Consider the following 22,438-nt stretch of genomic DNA (forward strand, 5'->3'; position numbering starts at 1 on the left):
TTACCTGATGACTGAGCTCTTCATATCGAGCATTAAAAACCTCCAGCTTCTCACTTATGAGCTCATCCAGAATCCCACCATCAATCAACGTTTGGCCTAGTTCACGGATCTGCGTTCGGTTATCTGCAGGATGGCGTAGCACTGACTCAAGGGACTGATGATTGGGGAATGAAGGACAGAGGAAAATAATTTAAAAGCTATACCAGCCAAGTCATGTCAAAAGTCAATGAAATAAAAACAATGGATAGCAAAAGTCATGGGAACCATTTTCACCAGACACAAATCAGCAAACTCTTCCAAAATTAAATAAAAGATCTTGACCTTGGTGAATTAAAATGTCAGCATTTCCAAGCAACAAAGTACTGTTAACCATAGCATCACCAACAAATGTAGTACAACTGCAAATGCTCTAAGGGCTACACTGAACTCAGGGGAGAACATTCTGAAAATAACACTGTCTATAGTAGAAAGACCATGATATACAAGCTCAACAGGTGGAAGAGATGATCACAGCCCTCAAGGGCAAAAGAGCACAGATACTGCGAAAAGTGATGGAAGTACAATACTTGTTTAATTTTTGATGAAATCCACAGTGTAAACATTGGCTTCCTAATATCGCAAAGGTGAATAATGAATCAAACTATGAAGAAAACTGTAAAATAAAAAAACTAATATACTAATATATTTTAAAACATTCAAATCAACTCAATTTAAACAAACCTATAGAAAAACAGTAACAATTACTCTCAGCCTGTCTCCTACACTAAAATTAATGCAGATTATTCCAGTGCTGTACATTTTATTCTGAAGAGATGGAGAAGGTTACACAAATTGGAAAAATGGTCAAAGAAGTGGCAGATGGAATAGTGTTGGGAAATGTACAATAATGCATTTTGGTAACAGGAACAATAGTGTAGACCATTATCCAAATGAGGAGAAGGTTCAAACATCAGAGGTGCAAAGGGACTTGGGAGTCCTCATGCAAGGCTCCCAGAAGGTTAATTTCCAGGTTGAATCTGTGGTGAAGGCAAATGCAATGTTGGCATTTGTTTCAAGGGGAATAGAATATAAAAGGAGATAATGCATAGGTTTTATAAACACTAGTCAGGCCACACTTTAAGTTTTGTCATCAGTTTTCATCCCCACATCTCAGAAAGGATGTGTGGTCCTTGCAGAGTCCAGAGGAGGTTCATGAGGATGATTCTGGGAATGAAGAGGTTAACACATGAGGAGGAAGCTGGCAGCTTTGGGCTTGTACTCACTGGGATTTAGGATGATTCGGGGTGGGGGGGGGGGTGATCTCATTGAAACCTACCGAATGTTGAAAGGACTAGATAGAGTGGATGTGGAGAGAATGTTTCTTATGGTGGGGGTATCCAAAACTAGACAGCACAGCCTCAAAGTTGAGGGGCAACTCTTTTGAACAGAGGTAAGGAGCAATTTTGTTTTAGGCAGACGGTAGTGATTCTGTGGAATGCTCTGCCATAGATTGCAGTGGAGGCCAAGTCTGGGGTTATACTTAAAGCAAAAATTTATAGTTCCCTCATTGGTGAAGGTATGAAAAGTTATGGCAAGAAGGTAGGTGTATGGGGTTGAGTGGGATCCAGGATCAGCCTTGATGGAATGGCGGAGCAGAGTCGATGGGCTGAATGGCCCAATTCTACTCCTACGTCTTATGGTCTAAGGTTGATAAACAGAATTCTGTAAATGTTGTCAACGCATATTTAAGCATTTGATCCAGTTCCACAAAAGCTCAGAATCAGAATTAATATCACAGGTATATGTTGTGAAATGTGTTGCTAAGTTGCAAAATGAAGCTCACCTGGCTGCACATGTGTGTAACTCTTTGGAAGTGGCAGGGCATGTTGAGGGCTGGTTAAATACACAGAATCCTGTGATTCATTGAGTTCAAAAGCAAAGAAGTTATATTGAATATGTACAAAACACTATTCAGGGCACAAGTGAAATAGTGCATCCATGTTCATTTATTTTGATTTTCTGAAGGTGCGAAGTTAGTAGAAAATGTGCAATAAACATTTCAGACTAGTTTCTGAGATCAGAGACTTTAGCTTTATGGTTAGAGACTCTGAAATAGTTATATCAAGAATCCTCTGCTTGCAGAGATCTATAAACAATATCAATCAGTGCTTCTGATTTAAAAAAAAATAATCCAGAGAGCTATGAAATCAGAACATGTACAGACAAGGAGTTAACAGGCTGGATGTGCTCACTGGTCACCTCTGGCCTCATAACAATTCTTTGAAAGTACGATTCCATAACTATGATCAGAGAGATAACACAAGTGGCCAGAATAACAAATCCAATTGACCAGGAGACCCAAAAATACAGTTAGTCATATGGCTGAAACCTGTTCAGCTTGACTAGTTTATGTGATGCACCTTACTCCTAAAAACCCTTTCTTCCCATAAATCCACTTTCAATGTCTAGAAATTCCTCATCTCAGTTTTAAATGATTGACCTGTTCTTCTGAGATTATGTCCCTCACTTCTTGACACTCTATCCCAATGAAATGGCCTCTCAGGCTCATTCTCCCCAGTCTCTTCCACAATCTCATGTTTCAATGAATTCATCTCTCATTCCACAGGAAAAACATTTTTTTCACAAATCAAATTTCATTGTAGCATCTCAAAAGCAAATAAGACCCTTCGTTAGGAACAGGCCAAAACTGCAAACAGTTTTCTAGCTGTATTCTCAAAATCTCATTCAGCAAGACTTGATTGATGTTTGTGCACCAACTACTAATAGCTGCCCATCAGCTTCAGAACTACTTGCCATGTCTGCACATTAATTTCTTCTTTTATGAAGAGCACACCAAAACCTAAGTCCAGAAGACACTGGAGCAGAAACCATCCATCATGTTTGCTCACTGGTCGATTATGGGTGATACTTATTCTCACTCAAGCACGTTTTCCTGAATCCACCCCGTAACATTTTAAGCCCATACTATTCAAGAACCTATGGCTTTGCCTCCAAAACCACCTGTGGCAATGAATTCCACAGAACCTCTGGATGAAAAAATTCCTCCTCACCTCTGTTCCAAAGGGATGTGTTTCTATTCTGAGACTATGCCCTCTGGTCCTACATGTTATGTATTTAACGTTTCAGTAATATTTGAATAATATTGTAAATATATAGTTTGATTAATCATTCTTTGTTGTTTACGTAATTCATTACAGCTTATATGTAAAAATACTTGAATGTCATACACCTTAAGGGCGCGCCTCACTAAAGTAAAATGAAACCAGGGCATGCATCTCCCTGCACCCCAACTTTCTTTCAATTAGTTTTATATTTTGCAGTTACAGAACATAACAGTGGCAATAAGAAAGTTCTAAACGAACTCGATATGTCTACATACCTATTGAAACACAGCAAGATGTATGAGTTTTAAAAAAACACAGCATGTGTTTGTCAGAAGAGAAGAGACAGTTAAGTTTAAAAAAGGCAAATGCAGATCAATTCACAGGTTTATAAACAGCGAGTACTGAAATGGCAGGCTACATCAGGGAGAAAGACATCTTTGATTGCACTACAGATACCTGGCTGATGTAGCAGCATTTTGAACCAAATAGCCAATGACAAACGAGTGCCAGTTTTGCTGAGTAATAGGTGGAAGAGCATACAATTTGCTCACTGTTCCAACAAAGCCAACTGAAATGAGTTTGGCCGACATCATGTAAGTGATGCAGAAACGTTTAGAATCAAGGCCATTGTTGATTGCAGAACGCTTTAGGAATCAAAAGAAAGAGGGATCTGTTTTAGCATACTTGGCTGAATTGAAGAGATTGTCAGAGCACTGTCAGTTCAGTAATGGACTTAACGGTACACTGACAGATAATTTAGTTTGTGGAATCTTACAAAAAAGCATTCAAAATTGGCTCCTAATAGAAGCACAGTTCACATTTAAAACGAACAGTTGAAATCGCTGTATCAATGGAAATAGCAGTCAGAAATGCAATTGAGTTACAGGAGTGGAAGAGCCTGAACAAAACTGCAACGTCCAAACAGAAACCTAGCTGGTCAATCAAACTGTGTTACCGCTGTTAGAGGGGCTCCCATACCCTAAATCAATGCAGGTTTAAAGGCAAAACTTGCAGAAAATGTCACAAAGTAGGACACATATAAAGAGCATGTTGGGAAAACAAAAATAAATGGACTGCATGGGGAAGAGAAAAAGAAAAAAAAATCAAGTTGCAGTTTCTGCATGCTGTTGATGAAAAAATCTGAAAATTATGAGGAGCCTTGAGATTTACAGTGTGAAAACTAACAACAGACAAGCAATATAGCTTACACCAGAAGTGAACTGCAAATTAATTAAAATGGAATTGGACACCAGCTCAGTTGTTCCACAAAATGAGTTTGAACGGCATTTCAAAGATACTGAATTGAAGCCTGCAGATATCCAAGTAAGAACTTATACTGGAGAAAAGGTACCTCCTGTGGGACTGACATTTGTAACAGTGAAATACAACAACCAACAAGCCACATTGGGCTTGTATATGGTAAAAACAAGAGCGTCAGCATTGTGGGAATGTGATTGTCTGAGATAACTACCACTTGATTGGAGATCCAGTCATCATTTGCATGCCATACCCCCTGCAAGAGAGTCAATTGAAAGTGAATTAAGATAGATACTGGATGACACCACAGTGGTGAACAGGGATGGCATTGTGAAAACTCAAACACATCAAGGGTAAAATTGTGGCAAATGAAAATGTCATGTCCAAGTTCTGCAAAGCCCGTACTGTTCCTTATACCATCTGTGATAAAGCAGCCAGTGATCTAGATCACATACAGACTGAAGGAATTCTTTCCAAGGTTGAGTCGAGCCCAGAGGCAACACCAGTGGGCCCAGTAGCCAAGAAGAACAGGTCTGTCAGTATTTGTGGTGACCATCAACCCAGTACTGGAAGTAGATCAATACCCTCTACCCAGCATAGAGGATATCTTTGCAAACCTTTCTGGAAGAAACACTTCAGCAAAGTGCACAGCTGAGGCTCACCTATAGATGGAGATGGAAGAAGAGTCCAAAGTGTTTCTCACCATAAGCACTCACAAAGGGCTTTATCACTACAATAATTTTTTTTTTGGCTTATTTTTGGAGTGTCATCTGCACCTGCACTCTGGCAAAAAGCTCTGGACCAGGTGCCGCACAGCTGTCCAGGCACTCAGTGTTACCTGGATGATAACACTGTTACCAGTAAGGACGACAAAACACATCTCCAAACTCTTTACACAGTATTATAAAGATTCGATTATGGGCTCAGAGCACGATGCAACAAGTGTGAATTCTTTCAACCAAGAATCACTTACTGTGGTCACACCACTAACGCACAAGATTTTAATCAAGTGTGCTGAGAAAACGCAAGCAGTGGTGGATGCCCAAGGTCAACGGTCATGTCACAGTTGTGATCCGTTTAAGGATTTGTCAATTAGTATAATAGGTTCCTGCCAAATCTGGCTATTGTGCTCCACCTCTTGAACACATTACAACAGATCAGGAATGCCACTGGCAATGGACGAAGCAACGTGAGGTGGCTTTCCAAAACGTAAAGGAATGGCGAGGTCAGACACTATACTCACACATGATGATCCACATTATCCAGTGAAGCTTGCCTGTGATGCCTCACTTTATGGTAAAGGTGCAATTATGTCACATGTTATGAGGGATGGAAGTGAATGCCCCATAGCCTTTGCATTATCACAACACAGCTACAAGATAGAATTCAAAAGGACAACTAATCATGGATTGTACCATTTACCGTTGGAAAAGAAAATGCCTGATAAATTTACAAAAAAGGACATTCCTCTTAACATACTCACCTAATGCAAATCAAAAGTCTCCCAATTACAGCAAAAATGATCCAAAGAGAAACCAGAAAAGACCCCACACTGTCTCAGGTCTACATGGCTACCCAAAATGGATGGAATGTGCAGCAGAAGTTCAAGTTTCTCCATTTCTACCAGCGCCAGAATGAACTTGCCCTTCACGGGGGTTGTCTTATGTGGGGATTGAGAGTTGTTATTCCACCCCAGCTGAGAGCTAAAGTGTTGGAGGAGCTACATGCCCGTCATCTAGACATGGTCAAAATGAAAGTGTTAGCTCAAAACTTGATCTGGTGGCCTGGGATGTATTAGCAGATAAAGCAGTTTCCCATGCATGGTTCAGGATGTCAACAAGATGCCAAGAAAATGCCTCTGGGAATGGCCTGCAGAAGATTCGTGAGGACTTTGCCAAATTATTCATGAATGCAAATTTCTTGGTAGCAGAGAATACAGCTACAAAGTGGCCAGAAGTATTCCCAATAGCCTCCACTGCAAACTAACACGCTGTTGATTCATTGAAAAGCCTCTTCTCAAGGACTGGTGTTCCAGAACACTTAGTCAGTAAAAATGGACCACATTTTGTGACAGAACAGCTTCAGTCATTCCTGAAAATCAGTGGAATAAGACATATCAAATCTGCTTTGAACCACTCAGCTACAATTGGCTTGGTGAAAAAGTTTGTTCAGGGTATAAAGAATATGCTGTGAGCAATGTCTGCAGAACACACTACACTGATACTAAATCAGAAGCTTGCCAATTTCTTCCTTGCATACCGCAATACAGCACACTCCATAGTTCCTGGGTGGTCCCCTGCGTTCATACTTGGATCTCCTCAAACCCGATCTCAGAAAGAGCATGCAAGACAAGCAACTGAGGCAAACTGAGAGCCAATCAAACAAGTTGATCAATGTTGTTTCACTCCTGGACAAGCAATCCTGGCGAGGGAAAGATTAAGGACAGAATGGGACCACTCCCCTACACAGTGGAAATTGTGTCTGATATCAGTTGGAGATGACAGATCGATCAGTTGTGGAAAGCAGAGGCAATTGTTAGAAAAGAAAGGTGTCCGCAACTGTCAGATCCACTTCCTGCAGTCCCAGAGTCAACTCCTACAACCATCATGGAGGAGGCCCCAGAATCTGAGATCATTTCACAGTCACAAGTCTCTCCTGCAAAGCAGAGAGACTCCCTAGTCAGGGAAGATGTCATCCCAAAGGGGTAAGAAAACCTCCACAGTGATTAGGTGTTTAGACCTCAATGGGACAATCTAAATCTTACTATGGTGTGGATGTCTATACAGTAGTTGTATTATATAGTACACAGTGTATTTAGTTGAGATGCATTCTATATTTAGTTGGAGTTTATAGCTATAGCTAAGCAGGGAGAAGTGTTGTGTATTTAATATTTCATTAGTATTTGAGAAATAGAAATATATTGTTTGGACTAAACTCTCCCACTGTTGGGAGCATCCTCTCCACATCCCCTCTACATTGACCTTTCAATAATCAATAGGTTTCAATGAAATTCCCCCTCATATTTCTGAACCACAGCAAGTCCAGGCCTAGAACCACGAAACACTTCCGCATATTAACCCTTTTTATTCCCAGGATTATTCACATAAATCTGCTCTGGACGTTCTCTAATGCCATCACATCCTTTCTTAGGTACAGGGCCTAAAAATGCTCCACATAGTCTGAATAACACCTTGAAAGCCTCAGCATTACACCTTTGCTTTGATAATCCAGTGCACTCGAAATGAATGCTGTCATTGAATTTACATTCCTTACTACCCACTCAACCTGCAAGTTAGCCTTGAAGGAAACCTACAGTAGGACTTCCAAGTTCCTTTCAATCTCCAATTTCTGAATTCACTCCCCATTGAGAAAATAGTGCAAGCCGTTATTTCTTCTATCAAAGTCTATGACCTTACATTTCCTGACACTGGATTTTTTTCTCATTCTACTAATCTTAGTCCTGCAGGCTCCCTACCTTCTCAACACTAACTCCCCCTCCACCTATCTTTGTATCGTCCACCAACTTGGCCACAAACCATCAATTCCATTATCCAGATCTTGAACACAAGGTGGAAAGTACTAGACCGAATACCGAACCCAATGGAACACCACTAGTCACCAGCAGCCAACCAGAAAAAGTCCCTTTATTCCCATTCTTTGCCTCTTGCCAGTCAGCCAATCTTCTATCCATGCCAATATCCTTCCTGCAATACTGTGGGTTCTTATCTTGTTCAGCAGCCTCCTGTGCAGCACTTTGCCAAAGACTTCTGAAAATTTAAATGCACAACATCCACTGACTCTCCTTTATCTATACAGCCTGTTATTTCCTCAAAGAATTCTGACAGGTCTGTCAGGCAATATTTCCCCTAAAAGAATCGAGGCTGACTTGGGCCTGTTTTATCATTTGCCCTAAACCACCCCAAAACCTCCATTCTTAATAATGGACTCCAAATCTTACCAACCACTGAAATCTGCTAATTGGCCTATAATTTCCTGCCTTTTGCTCATTCCCTTCTGAAACATTGAAGTAATATTTGCAATTTTACAGTCCTTTCGAACCATTCCAAATCTGGTGATTCTCTAAAGCCTCCACAATCTCTTCAGCCACCCCTTTCAGAACCCTGGGGTGTACTCTATCCTGTCCAGGCGAATAATGTACATTCAGGCCTTTGGGTTTCTCAAGCACTTTCTCCTTAATTAGAATGACTACACTCATTTCTGCACCATAACACTTTCAAATTTCTTGCATCCTGCTCGAGTCTTCCACAGTGAAAACTGGCACAAAGTACGTACTTAAGTACATCTGCTATTTCTCTGTCCCCATTACTACCTTTCCAGTGTCAATTTCCATTTTCACAATGATTCTATGTCTTCTGATCCTATGTCACTTCTTTCTCAGGATTTCACCAATAAAGTTATCCTACCCCCTCTGCTCACCTGCCTTTCCTTTCAATATGATGTACATCCTTGGATGTAAAGATCCCGACTGTGATCTTTTTTCAATCACAACTCCATGGCGCATCACATCACACCTGCCAATTTCCAACTGCGCTATAAGATCATCTACCTTATTTCATATACTATGTGCATTCAAATATAATGCCTCCAGTCCTGTATTCAACACCCTTTTCAATTTTATCTCCATATTGTCTGAAGTGATATTCTTTTCCCTTTCTAAACATTATCTTATTAGTTATTCTGGAGACTTCTGTAACACCTCCTTCCCTTTACTTTATCCATACCTTTCTAAAATGTTGGACCCACCACACATCCTCCCCTTAACATTTAGTTGAAAGACTTATCTCCAGCCCCAAATATGGGATTCACCCGGACCCTGGTCTCAGAATGGTTCAGGTGGAGCCCATCCCATTGGAACAGCTCCCTCTTTCCCCAATACTGGTGCCAATCTCTCCCTAATTCAAGCCCATTTTTCCCACACCAATCTTCGAGCACACGTTTAACACTCTGATCTTATTAACCCTGTGCCAATTTGCATGTGGCTCAGGTAACAATCAAAAGATTATTACCTTCATGGTTATGTATTTTAATTTAGTCCCCAGCTGCTCAAATTCCATCAGCAGAACTTTTTTTCTTTTGTTCTTACATTATGGACCACAACTGGAACTTTCCCCTCCCAATCCAAATTCTGCTGCAGGTCAGATGAAATATCCCAAACCCAAGCACCAAGCAGACAACATTGCCTTCAGGACCCTCAACCTTTACAAAGATTTGTGTCTTGGCCCCTAACGATACTACCTTCCCAACTGCATTTCTCTTCACTCCCCCCTCCTGAATGGCTCCCTGAACCATAGTGTCATGGTTCAGCTGCTCATCTTTCCTACAGCCAGCACTCTCATCCTCACAGGGAGCAACAAGCTCAGACCTGCTGAACAAGCTGAAGAGCGGAGGCTCCTCCAGCACTACCTCTTGGATCCCCCTATGTGCAGTCAACCGCTTGTGTCCCTGGCCACAATTGATATCGGAATTGATTCTCTCACGAGTGTGACTATCTCAAGGTCCAGGTAACTCACCCCCTGAACACAGGGTCCAGGTAACTCACCCCCTCCCTGATGCATCAACTCTTGAAGCTCAAGTTCCTCAAGCAACTAGATGCGGTCATCAGGATCCACCAGATCCCACATCAAACAGCTGCAACACATTACTGATTCTGCATCACTAATTTGTTGTACTTTGCTATCTTTTTAGTTATCTACCATTAAAAAAAGAACTCACCTACTCTTACCTGCTACTCACCTACAGCTCCGTACAGGAGCCTCTCATGTCAACGCCAAAAAACGTCAAATTCCTACACTAGCCCCCTCACACAATGGCTGCTCCACTTAAACCCAACTTATTTTAATTGGCCCTTACCAATTGTCTAATAACCCAATCAATCTCAAATTCAGAAGAAAATCCCAATGGGCACCACTTGCATTTTAATCTCCTAACAACTTGTGCATTACCTCTGTACTTCATATATACTACATCAAATATATTCTATGTATACCAAATCCTCTGTACTTCAACCTCTAATTGTTTGCTAAATATTTTTTCTATTGTACCTACCCAAGCAAAAACTATGAATATCCCATTGTACTGATACCTTTTTGCTCATTTGCTGAATCTTTGCTAAAATCTTTCACAGATGGTATTCTTTTCATAGCTGAACTTCTGTGCTAAATTTGATTCAAACTTGAAATGCAAGTCATAAATATAAATTATGACTAGTTTTAGGACTCAGCCAACCTGAAAATGACCAACTATTTGTTTTTGTTGTTCAGTATATCATACCAATTATAAAACAAAAACTAGGAAGGATGTGGAAGCATTGGAAAGGGTACAGAGGAGATTTACCAGGATGCTGCCTGATTTAGAAAGTATGCATTATGATCAGAGATTAAGGGAGCTAGGGCTTTACTCTTTGGAGAGAAGGAGGATGAGAGGAGACATGGTAGAGGTGTACAAGATAATAAGAGGAATAGATAGAGTGGATAGCCAGTGCCTCTTCCCCAGGGCACCACTGCTCAATACAAGAGGACATGGCTTTAAGGTAAGGGGTGGGAAGTTCAAGAGGGATATTAGAGGAAGGTTTTTTACTCAGAGAGTGGGTGGTGCGTGGAATGCACTGCCTGAGTCAGTGGTGGAGGCAGATACACTGGTGAAGTTTAAGAGACTACTAGATAGGTACATGGAGGAATCTAAGGTGGGGGCTTATATGGGAAGCAGGGTTTGAGGGTTGGCACAATATTGTGGGCCGAAGGGCCTGTACTGTGCTGTACTATTCTATGTCTATGTCTATCTCTAGTTAATGGCAATGCCACAGTGACAAACAAAGTACCTTGTCCTAAAGGTATTATGACCTCATTCATTGTGTGCCGTGTCCTATGACGTGGGTGATCATGGCCTTGACCATGATTGCTCTTGGCATATTTTTCTTCAGAAGTGGTTGACCAATGTCTTCTTCTGGGCAGTGTCTTTACAAGACGGGTAACCCCAACCATTTTCAAGACGCAACCCTGGTGTCAGGGTTGCATTGCCAGAACTTGCGACATGTACCAGCTGCTCATACACCATCCACCATCTGCTCCCATGGGTTCATGTGACACTGATTGGGGGTTAAGCAGGTGCTACACCTTGCCCAAGGGTGTCCTGCAGGCTAGCAGAGGGAAGGAGCGCCTTATACCTCTTTTGGTAGAAACATATCTCCACCCGCCACACAACTGACTTCAGAATTATGACCCGTGTGACAAACGCTAATGGAATTTGAAATATCACCTATTTGACTTAAAACATATGCTTCTGCTTACAAGCTCTGCAATAGTATGGTTAATAAACTCATTACCTCAAGGGCCTCATTAACAGCTTTGGTGTTGTCTGAAACATTTTCTGCGGTTTTCAACTTCTCCTCCAGATTATTCAACCAATTGTTTTCCAAGTCCAAGTAATGAAGCAACTCACACCAGCAAGACCATACCTCCTGTGATAAAGGGAATAAACAGTCACAGTTGGATGAGGAAAACAAAGCATCCATTCAGGTGTCAACATTGTTGGGTATCTTGGTATCCTGTCCACCAGGGTGTAGTGAGGTGGTGCAGACAGACAAAGGTCATCCAAGAGGAAGAGGAGAAACCTAGTGAAAACTGAATCTGATGGGAGTTTACAAAGTTGAATTATGACATAACTACAATGAAATACTCTAAGCAAACATGTCTTTGGACAATGGGAAGGGTGGAGTCAGAGAAAGATGATATGAAAAGCAGTAAAAACAATGAACTGTTTGAAATCTATTCAAGTGTAAAGGCAGCACGACACACTCATCAAGGCACTAGATAAAGAGTTAAGGGAGAGACTGAGTAAGATTGAAACAATGACTGTTCCAAATGTTCCACTAAAAGACAAGTATAGTTTGAGCCCACGAGTTTCCATCAATAAAATTCGATATGGAAAAAATGATTGGAATCAAGCAAGAAGTTGCTCAAGGTATAACATGTTTTGCTATGAAAATGTGCTAGTGTAGGGGAACCTAAAAGGCCTCAGTTCAACAAATGGCGAAACAGATTCGATGAGCATTTCCTAAAAATGCTGCCTGGCCTGCTGCGCTCACCAGCAACTTTGATGTGTGTTGCAGTGCCTGCAGTCCTGCTTGTAGATACTAAAGAAGAGTAGAAGTGGATTGTGTGAGTTTCAGAGTCTGGGCCGGAGACTATGAAAGGAAGACCTCCTCAGGAAATTAGGTCAGTGACTGTGAAAACAATAGCCTGATAGTGGGGTCATGATCCAGAAGGAGTAATGAGAAGGAATCTGACAGCTAAATGGTAGTCTCTGCAAGGAAATGGTCAGGGCCCCAAACAACAGAATCACCAGCCTCGCTGACTTCTTTGATGACGATAACGAGGATAGTCCTTAGTGAACAGTGTTGCAAGGTTAGAACTGGGTAGGATAGAGTGAGTATAGGGAAGTGAAACAGCTGAAACATCCAATGCTGCTATGTCAGCTGTTAACAATGATTAGTCATGTCTGACTATTCTTTACCTTTAAAGTCAAGTATTTTCTTTCAATCCGATCACAAAGCCTCTTGTAGTTCTCCAAAACATCATGAAGGTCACTATTCATCAATTGCTGATCAGCAGGTGGCATTTTCTTAATTATGGTGTTTATGTTATCTTTCAGTATCTTAACTCTTACTTCCTTCTGCAGCACCTCTTCCTTTGCTCGCTGCAAAAGCAAAGAACTTTATCAATGACCAAGTTTCGACAGCCTCAACCTCAGCATATGAACAGTGATCATGGAAATAATTTATTATTAGCATTCTATGACAGAATCACAAAATTCTGATCAAAGATCTTCTCAATCTAGTCCAAGTAAACAGATAAGTCTTACTACAACTGCATGAGATGTTGTGAGATGACACCTTGAGTCTACATAGTTATCATTTCCTCATTTAAAAGCGGATGTTTGTGCATTGGAGGCAGTTCCAAAAAGGTTCACCTGATTGACTCCAGGAGTGAAGGGATTGCCTTTTGAGGAAATACTAAATTAAATAAACTTAGGAGAATGAGAGTTAATCTTTTGAAAAGGCTTGATGAGATTGATGATATTTCCACCCGAGATTGAATCTGGGGACAAGTTCCTAACAAAAGGTGATGAAAAATAATTTCTTATGACAGCCAAGGCACATTGAAATTCTCCACCTCAGATGTGGGGATTTAATCACTTTATGTGTTCAAGGCCAAAACTGACAGATTTTTAGTCAATCATGGAATCAATGGCTGTGGAAAGTGGAGCTGAGGCCAAGATTATAATAGCCACATCTTACAAAATAATGAGGGGTCAAATGGCCCATTCCCTTCTCTTACACAAGGCAATGGATAGAGTGAAGATAGAGTTCAAGCAGACTGTTTAATTCTCAGTGGTTTATGCTCAGGTCTTGTTGGAGCTGTGGTCAATGAAATAGTCAATGCTCTTTGATACATCTGTCAAGAGGTTATACAACTGAAGAAGTTTTCAGGAAAGCAAAAGATAATCACTCGGCATGGAATCTTCAACCTCTGATGTGTTGTCACATTTTGCGTGCATGTAGTCGTATTTCCTTACACTTTTGGTGACAGTCACTCGGCCCATCAAGTCTACATCACCTCTCTAAGAAACCTCATCAATCTCACGCTCCCATTTCCATAACCAATAGATACATGACAGTCAACCCTCCCAGTATTCCAGGCACTCACTTGAACTAGGGGGTAATTTGGGGGCAACCTAACTATCAACTCGGACATCTGTGGAACACAGGAGAAAACCTGAGAACCTACAGATACCCAAAGGGTTACCAAGAAAATGTGACAAGCCACACAAATGGCACCAAAGTTAAAGGCACAGTACTGTTCCACAGCAGTTAGCACAATGCTTTACAGTACAGGCACGGGTTCAATTCCCACCATCCCCTGTAAGGAGTTTCTATGTTCTCCCCATGACTAATGTGGGTTTCCTCCGGGTGCTCCGGTTTCCTCCCACATTTGAAAGACATAACTGTTGGTAAGTTTTTCTGGTCATTGTTACTTGTCCTGTAATTAGGCTGGGCAGCGTGGTACAAAGGGCTTATTCTGCACTGTATCTCGATAAATAAAAATAAAGATTGAACCCCGTGCACTGGAACTGCACTCTTGTGCCACCTTACCCAGAGCATCGTACTTCGAGGCACTGATGGCCACAGGATGTTGATAATGAGTGACTTAGCAATTGTAATGCTGCTAAATGTCAAGAGGATGTGATTAAGACATGCACGTTGCAGATTGTCAATTGGTTGTACTGTGTACTCAAGCTACTCATCAGTCTAATCCTGATTATTATTCAGATCTTGCTAGAAGCAGATTCAAGTGATTCCTTTAACCGAAGTCTTGTTAAGACAGTTCAGTCCTCAATCCTAAATGAACCACTACATTTTTGATCTTGTGTCAATGTGGATACTTCCCTGAGGCACACCCACAGCTATGCCCCATTTTTCACATACTCAAGTTTGGCCGATTGTGATCTCTCTGACCAAGATCCTAATTTAAGGCACATTGTGACCGTTGGCACCTTTCCCAAAGACGAAATTCAGACATTACAAATCACCTTTGGAGGCCTTTCAAAAGCCAGAAGGAGATGTTTAACCTGCTGTTCAGGGCCTCATTTTACTCCTGGATCACAGTGATGAAGATCATTAATCAGCATGCTGACATATCCTTTCCAAATTTACTTCCCTTTTCCCCTGCAGATTGCAACTCTTAGTATCACCCTGCAACACCATGAATTTCAAATAAGAACCCTGTCTTCTCCAAGGCAAACATACAGCTTCCAAAACTCTCTTTGGAATTAAGACTTTGTGTGTCTAAACTTCTTCGCATCCTATCTGAATTAAATCTGCTCTGAAGCAATAGCATTCCAGAAAATTCCACTTGGATATTTTTGCTCACATCTCAGTATTTTTTGAATACGTGCTACCTTTATTTCCTCCAAGGCAATCTCCAATTCCCCCGGTGACTTGTATTCAAAGTCCCTCTCTAAATAATCCTCTTCTGCCTGTGTTATCCACTCACGCATCTCCACAAGATCTTTCCTTAAATTCATTGTCTTTGTTTGGCCCTCAGACAATCTCAGTTGTTGAGAAATAATCTGTAAAGAGAAATATTAAAAGACATTTTTTGATACACACAGGGCTGGGCTTATAACATTAAGAAACTGACAAAGTGCATTATAATTATGCCAGGTCAATATTAAGCTTGCCACTTTCAAAATTATTGTTTACAAAGATTAAAATCATAGTCTGAAATCTAACATTTAACCCACAAAGAGCACTCGTACACAGAAGGTAAGTGATATGTTTAACTTTGGACAGATTAAGTTTCATTTGTACCTGCAAGAGGCTGAACAACTTCAAAAAAAAAAAAATTTGTTTACAAAACTTCATTTTACAAAACATTGTCAACAGCACGATCTTTTCCTAAGTAGAGAAATAGCTGTATTTCAAAGCAGATCTCCACTTCATTGTTTTTTTTTCTTTAACCAAAAGTTTCCATCATCAACAATTTATGAAACGCTGCAAAACTATAAAGTAACTGAACTTGGGAACTGTACTCCATACCTGGTTCTTCACTCTGTTCCATCGTGTCTGATAGTCTGTCATGCGAGTTGCCACAGAATTAGCGATGGCTGGGACTGGCAGCTTTTTCAGTGACTCCTGAATTTCATTCATTGATGTCAAATTGGACTGAATGTTTGGAATTTCATCCACAAATACCTGTACACGTAGAAAGAGAACATCACAAAAATAAAATGAGCAATTAAACTCTTCCTTTGAAAGGGAGAACAAAACTACACCTTGCGAACCCCTGCAGCATCTGGTGACCCTGTGATCTTTGCCTCAGTGGCAGAGGCCACCGTCAGAACATCTTTCAGGAGGGTGAACTCTCGCAAGGTATCAAGCCCTGGTGGTGTACCTGGGAAGGTACTGAAAACCAAACCAACCAACTGAAGGGAGTGTTCAAGGACACCTTCAATCTTTCACTGCTACAGCTGGAGGATCCACGTGCTTCAAAGGGGTGACAATCGTACCAGTGACCAAGAAGAGCAGTGTGAATGGACTTAACGACCATTGTGAAGATGCATTCACGTCTACTGTCATGAAAGCCTTTGAGAGGTTGGTCATATCCAAAATCAACTCCTGCCTAATTAATGACCTGGACCCGCTGCAATTTGCCTCTCGCCACAATATGTCTACAGTGGATGCCATCTTACTGGCTCTCCACTTGGCTCTGGATCACCTGGACAATAGCAATACCTACATCAGACTGTGGTTTATTGCTTACAGCTCAGTGTTCCACATCATCATACCTTCAGCACTAATCAATGAGCCTGGGCCTCTGTACCTCCCTCTGCAACTGGATCCTTGAGTGCCTCACTGGGAGATCACAGTCAGCACGGATGGAAATAACATCTCCTCCTCGCTGAGGATCAACGCTGGCGAACCTCAAGGATATAATGCTTAGCCCACTACTCAACTCTCTCTACACCCATGATTGCAACTAGGCACAGCTCAAATGCCATCTATAAATTTGCCAAGTGCACAACTATTTTTGGCAGAATTTCAGATGGTGATTAGGAAGGCGTACAGGTGCACAATAGATCAGCTGATTGAGTGGTGTCACAACAACAAACTGTCACTGAGTATGGTATTCACACTGTTAAATTGAGTGAATTCCACAAAGACCAAGGAATTCACTGTGGACTTAAGGAAGGAAAAGTTGAGGGACAAGACACCAGTCCTCATCGAGGTATCAGCACTGGAAAGGGTGAGCAGTTTCAAGTTCCTGGATATCAGCATCTCTGAAGATTCTAGGCCAAACATATTTAAACAATTACAAAGAAAGCACAACAGCAACTATATTTCACTTGGAGTTTGAGGAGTCTAGGAATGTCACCAAAGACTCTCACAAATTTCTGCAGATATATTCTGGAAAGCATTCTAACTGGGTTGCATCACCATCTGGTATGGAGAGGCCATTGCACAAGATCAGAAAAAGCTACAAAGCTGTACACTCAGCCAGCTCCATCATAGGTACTTGCCTCCCCAGCATAATTGGGGCGAATGCTTATTTGGAACAACTCTTAAAGAACAAAAATTCATCAGGAAAATAGCCAGGTTTCCTTCATTTATTTGAGAGACAATGCTGCTTATTGGTTCCTAAAGTTTATCATAGCTGGGTGGTGGGGTTAGTAGGGATAAGCTCCACAAACCCCACCAGTACCTTTTAAATACTCCCAATAGCATGCATCTCAACTATCCTCTGACAACCAAGTCCAGCTCTTATCCTTCACGTGTGGCATAGCTACTAAGGCAGAACCGTTTCTACTGGCAGGAGAAGGGGCAAAGGTGGGCTCATGCGCCTTAAAACCATTTGCGTTGAGCAGATAGGGCTCGTCAGCCAAGGTTGGAAGAAAACCGGTCAAACCTCCACTGCCTTGCGCTACACCCACTCATGAGGCAGGCTTCGAAAGTAAATCCTGAGGAAAAATCTGGAGCTGGAGTCCCTAAGGCAATCCTACAGAGTTCAAAACTGACTGGCAACTCCTGTAGTACTGCTGGTGTCAAAATCTATCAGTCTCTGCCATCCCTTTGGAATCATCAGCACTGTGGAGAGAAGGAGCCTGCTGCATGCACAACAGCTTGCTCTCCGTATCGTACTGCCCTGGCTTGCATAATTGCTTTTGTATTGAATGTAGTCAGCCAGAACGCAGCATTCTTGGTCAACCCTAACCAACTGAGGCCTCAATACTGCTTAATTTGGACAAGAGACTGATGGTAAACAGTTTCTAGCCTGTGTCAGTCATGTGCACGTATGGCCATTCAACACTACTCTGTGCTTAGAGCAAACAACTTCTAAATAGTTGCATGTGTTTGTGTTCAAAAAGCAAAGATCTTTTTCACAAATAATTTGTGAGAAATAAACAGTAAGACAATTCAGAATTTTTTGCTCACTACAGTTTCAAGCATTCAGGCTTGGAGATGCCGGAAACTGCAAGGAGTGAAAATGAAACTATTTCACTACTTCCAACAAGTTAGGAACTATGAAGAATTTGAAGGTATCGACAATCATCTTGAATATTACAATGAAAATGAAGATTTGGAGAATACAATCATCAAAAGCATTGTATGAAAGCGGTCAATTATCTGCACTTATTTTGTTCTTTTACAGTCGATCAAAAGAACATGGCAACGTACACTGGATGACGTCCTCCGTCGATAACTATGAAGAACTAGAACAATTTTATAGTATTGTAGTAGCATTGGTCATTTTCTAATTTGTTCTGTACTTCATTAGTAAATAATTTGTTACTCAGTTAAATAGCAGTTTGTCTTTTTTATACCTTCTTAACTATTTCCATAAAACTTCAGCTAATTGGGACAGTCACTTAATTGGGCTGAAATGTACCGGTTCCAATGTGTTCCAGTTAACCAGAATCCACAGTACTAAATGTAATTTATAGTTCTTTATTTTTATGTATTGCAAAGTACTGTTGCTGCAAACCAACAAATTTCACGGGGTACAGTAGGCCAATCAGATTAAACCTCATTTGGATTCCTTCAAAGTGGGTGGGATATCATACTGTAAAACACTAACTCCAAGGTTATTTACATCACTTCAGGCATTGCACAAATAAAATATACTCCTAGGATAAACTGAACCGAGTGCTTGACTACATCTCACATAGTAGACCCATCCAGAAGATTAAGACGTATGGGATCTATGGCGATTTAGCCACTTGTATTGGCTTGCTCAGAGAAGAGAAGAGATTTATTCTGGCTAGAGGTCTAAAACTAGTGTTATGTAGGGATCCAAACTGGCATCTTTGTTTTTTCTGACATATATCATTGACTTGGATGGGTGGGTGTTTGAGTGCATAGACAATACAAAGATTGGTAGTATACTGGATAGTGCAGAAGATAGCCGAAGGATACAACTGTTTGAAATACGGGCAGAGAAAGGGCAGATGGAGTTTAATCCAGCTAGGTATGAAGTGTTGAACTTTGGAAGAACAAATGTGAAGGGAAATATACTATTAATTAGATTAGATTAGATTATTAATGGCAGGATCCTTAACGGCATTGATCCAAATATGCTGCCTGGATAAGAAGGCATGTGTTATACAAGAGGTTGGACAAACTTGGGTTGTTTTCTTCAGAGCTATGGAAGCTGAGGGGAGACCTGATAGAGAGGCACAGATGGACAACCAATATTACTTCATTGTTATTTCAACCAAACCACCACTCCACCCAGAGTTGAAATGTCATACATTTAAACTGAGAGGGCATAAATTCAAAGGGTATGTGTGGGGCAGTTTTTGATTTTTTTTTTTAAATGCACAGAGACTGGTGGGTGTTCAGAACGTGTAACCAGGGGTAGAAGTGGAGGCAAATACTATGTAAGCATTTAGGAGCCTCTGAGATACGTGCATCAATTTGCAGAGAATGGAGGGATACAGACCTTGTGAAGGCAGAAGGAATTCGTTTAAATAAACATTTAATGATTCATTTAATTAGTTTGACATAAGATGGTGGGATGAAGGACCTATACTGTCCAATGAATTCTACGTAGTAGGCATTTGTTGAGTCTAGGTGAATGGATTACAGAATAAACCACCTTTAATTGAAACCAAGTACGAATATTTAGACATTTTTTAAAAAGGAAAAACAGGACATGTGAATTATAATGTATCATTCAGAAAAATGATGCAAGTAGTTTCATACGGTTCAAGCATTAATATAATTCCTTCCTCAAGCAGTCTGTCGTTGGCATCTAAAGATTAAGGCAGTGCCCTGTCCACTTAGGCCTTATGAAAATCAGCGTGTCTGTGCACGAGATATGGGTGGGCAGAGACTTTAGATTACATTACATCATTAAGAGAAAAAGAGTTTAAAATGAACATCAGATTAGGCTTCACAAAGTAATAAACTAAGATAGGTGAAATGGCATACAGAACAGGGTGACAGGAATATTTCCTTTCAATGAGATTGCAATCCTTTATAACAAGTAGTTCCAGGGCAGAAATCAATCAGCTGGAGGAGAGGTATTATGAGGAATCGATATGCCAGTAAATTGAAAATATTAACAGTAGATTAGCTCCCAAAGAGTAGAGAGTTGTCACTACAGCTCGATTTTCAAAACGAGAGATGGAGCTAATCAAAATCATTTGCAAGTCAGCACTTCTACCTAATGTGTGGGGGGGGGGGGTAGGGAGTGTATTTACTTACTATGGCACAGTAATGTGGCACAATGGTGCAGTTAGTAGAACTGCTGCACAGCAGCTCCAGTGACCTGATTCCATCAGGACCTCTGATGTTGTGTGAGGAATAAACACAGTTCCGTAACAGTGCATATTTCATCGAGGTGCTCCAGTTTCCTCACAGATCACAAATGTGTGTCAATTGGAAGGTTAACTAGCCAACGTTAGTTTCTCCTTGTGTAGAGGAGTGGTACAACCCAAGGGTAGTTGATAGAAATCTGAGAAAAATAAAACGGGATCAGTCTACAGGTTTCAATGTCTGACACAGCTCCATGAACCAAGGGGCCAGTTTCTGTGAAACTACAACTATAATCTGATGAGAAAATACTGGGAAGCACAAGTTTTAAAAGAAACTATTCTACTCTGCAAATCTAAATTCTTTGAGAAACAGCAGGAATTATAAATGGAAAGATTGCTGGAGATGTGGTTTATTGCCTTCTGTAAAGTCTTTCAGACTTTCAATGACAAATTTTTTGAAGGGCTAAGGAAGAAACAGAGGATAAGACTAAAATCTAAGTTAAAAGGAGAAGTTAAAATCAATTTTTCCAAGTTTCAAAAATTAACATATGGAAAAGGGGAAAAGGTTCAAAGGAAACAGATAGAATGCAACGATAATTAGATTTAGCATGATGTATTTTGTTTATTTAAGGATTATGCTATCAGTAGGTACTGTGTATAAGAATAATTTGGGAGTTCATGTGACAAGGAAACCTCACTTTGCATTCAAAAGCCAATGAATTCTAGAATGTATATAAAAAATTAGAAACAATGGCAAGTCTGTGCAAAGTCCTACTATGAGCCTTTAATTTAACCTGAAGTATTAAAACCTGAATTTAAAATTGCACAACTAGAATTAAGACAGCAGGATTCTGTGTGGAGTTATCACTGACTTACAGTGGTGCTAGAAAGCTTGTGAACCAAGTGGAATTTTCTCTCTTTTTGCAAAACTATGACCTAAAATGTGATCATATCTTCACACATCCTAAGACAAGATAAAGAGAGCCCAATTAAATAATTAACCCCATAACATTATACTTGTTCATTTATTTATTGAGAAAAAATATCCATATTACATGTATTTGTTAGAAAAGGTATGTGAACCTCTGGGTAATGCCTTCTACAAAAGTTATTTGGAGTTGGGTGTTCCAAGCAATGAGATGAGATTGGAGGTGTGGGTTATGGAGGTGCCCTGCCCAATATAAGAGACACACAAAGTCAGGTCATTGACAGAGTCTGTTCTTAACAAGAAAGGTATGTTATATGCACCATGCCTTGATCAAAACAACTTTCAGAGGATCTTAAAAGAATTTTAGAGATGCATGAAGCTGGAAAAGGCTACAAAAGCATTTTAAAGACCTGAGAATTCATCAGTCCACAGTAACAAAGACTGTCTACAAATAGAGGAAACTCAGCACTGTTGCTACTCTCGATTGCAGTGGGCATCCTGCAAAGATCACACCATGAGCACAATGTGCAGTGCTGAAGGTGAAAAAGAACCCAAGGTTAACAGCAAAAGACCGGCAGAAATCTCTAGAACTTGCTAAAATTATGAAAATATGTCCTGGCGTATCTAACAAAATTAAGAATGATTGGGAAAGAGAACTTAAGATTATTGTACCAATTGAAAAATGGGAAAAAACTCTTCGATTAGTTAATTCATCCTCTATATGTGCTAAACATGCGTTGATACAGTTTAAAGTAGTGCACAGGGCTCATATGTCTAAAGATAAATTATCTCGTTATTATTCTTACATAAATCC

The 22,438-nt window shown here is 40.5% G+C and overlaps 1 protein-coding gene across 7 annotated transcripts in view; it reads right to left on the reverse strand.

The window, feature by feature from the left end:
• Positions 1-22,438, reverse strand: part of LOC134350601 (utrophin-like) — a 537,041-nt gene that overhangs the window by 358,366 nt on the left and 156,237 nt on the right. For 5 of the 7 annotated variants that reach the window (XM_063056033.1, XM_063056034.1, XM_063056037.1 and 2 more), the window contains 5 exons: positions 15,979-16,134; positions 15,336-15,509; positions 12,894-13,076; positions 11,704-11,838; positions 5-154 (listed from right to left, as the gene is read on the reverse strand). In XM_063056033.1, coding sequence (XP_062912103.1) covers positions 5-154; positions 11,704-11,838; positions 12,894-13,076; positions 15,336-15,509; positions 15,979-16,134 — 798 coding nt within the window. The remainder of the gene's footprint in view (positions 1-4; positions 155-11,703; positions 11,839-12,893; positions 13,077-15,335; positions 15,510-15,978; positions 16,135-22,438) is intronic. The other 2 variants (XM_063056035.1, XM_063056032.1) reach the window with 1 other exon arrangement.

Source organism: Mobula hypostoma, chromosome 8 (genome assembly GCF_963921235.1).
Source record: "Mobula hypostoma chromosome 8, sMobHyp1.1, whole genome shotgun sequence".
NCBI classification, from domain to species: domain Eukaryota; kingdom Metazoa; phylum Chordata; class Chondrichthyes; order Myliobatiformes; family Myliobatidae; genus Mobula; species Mobula hypostoma.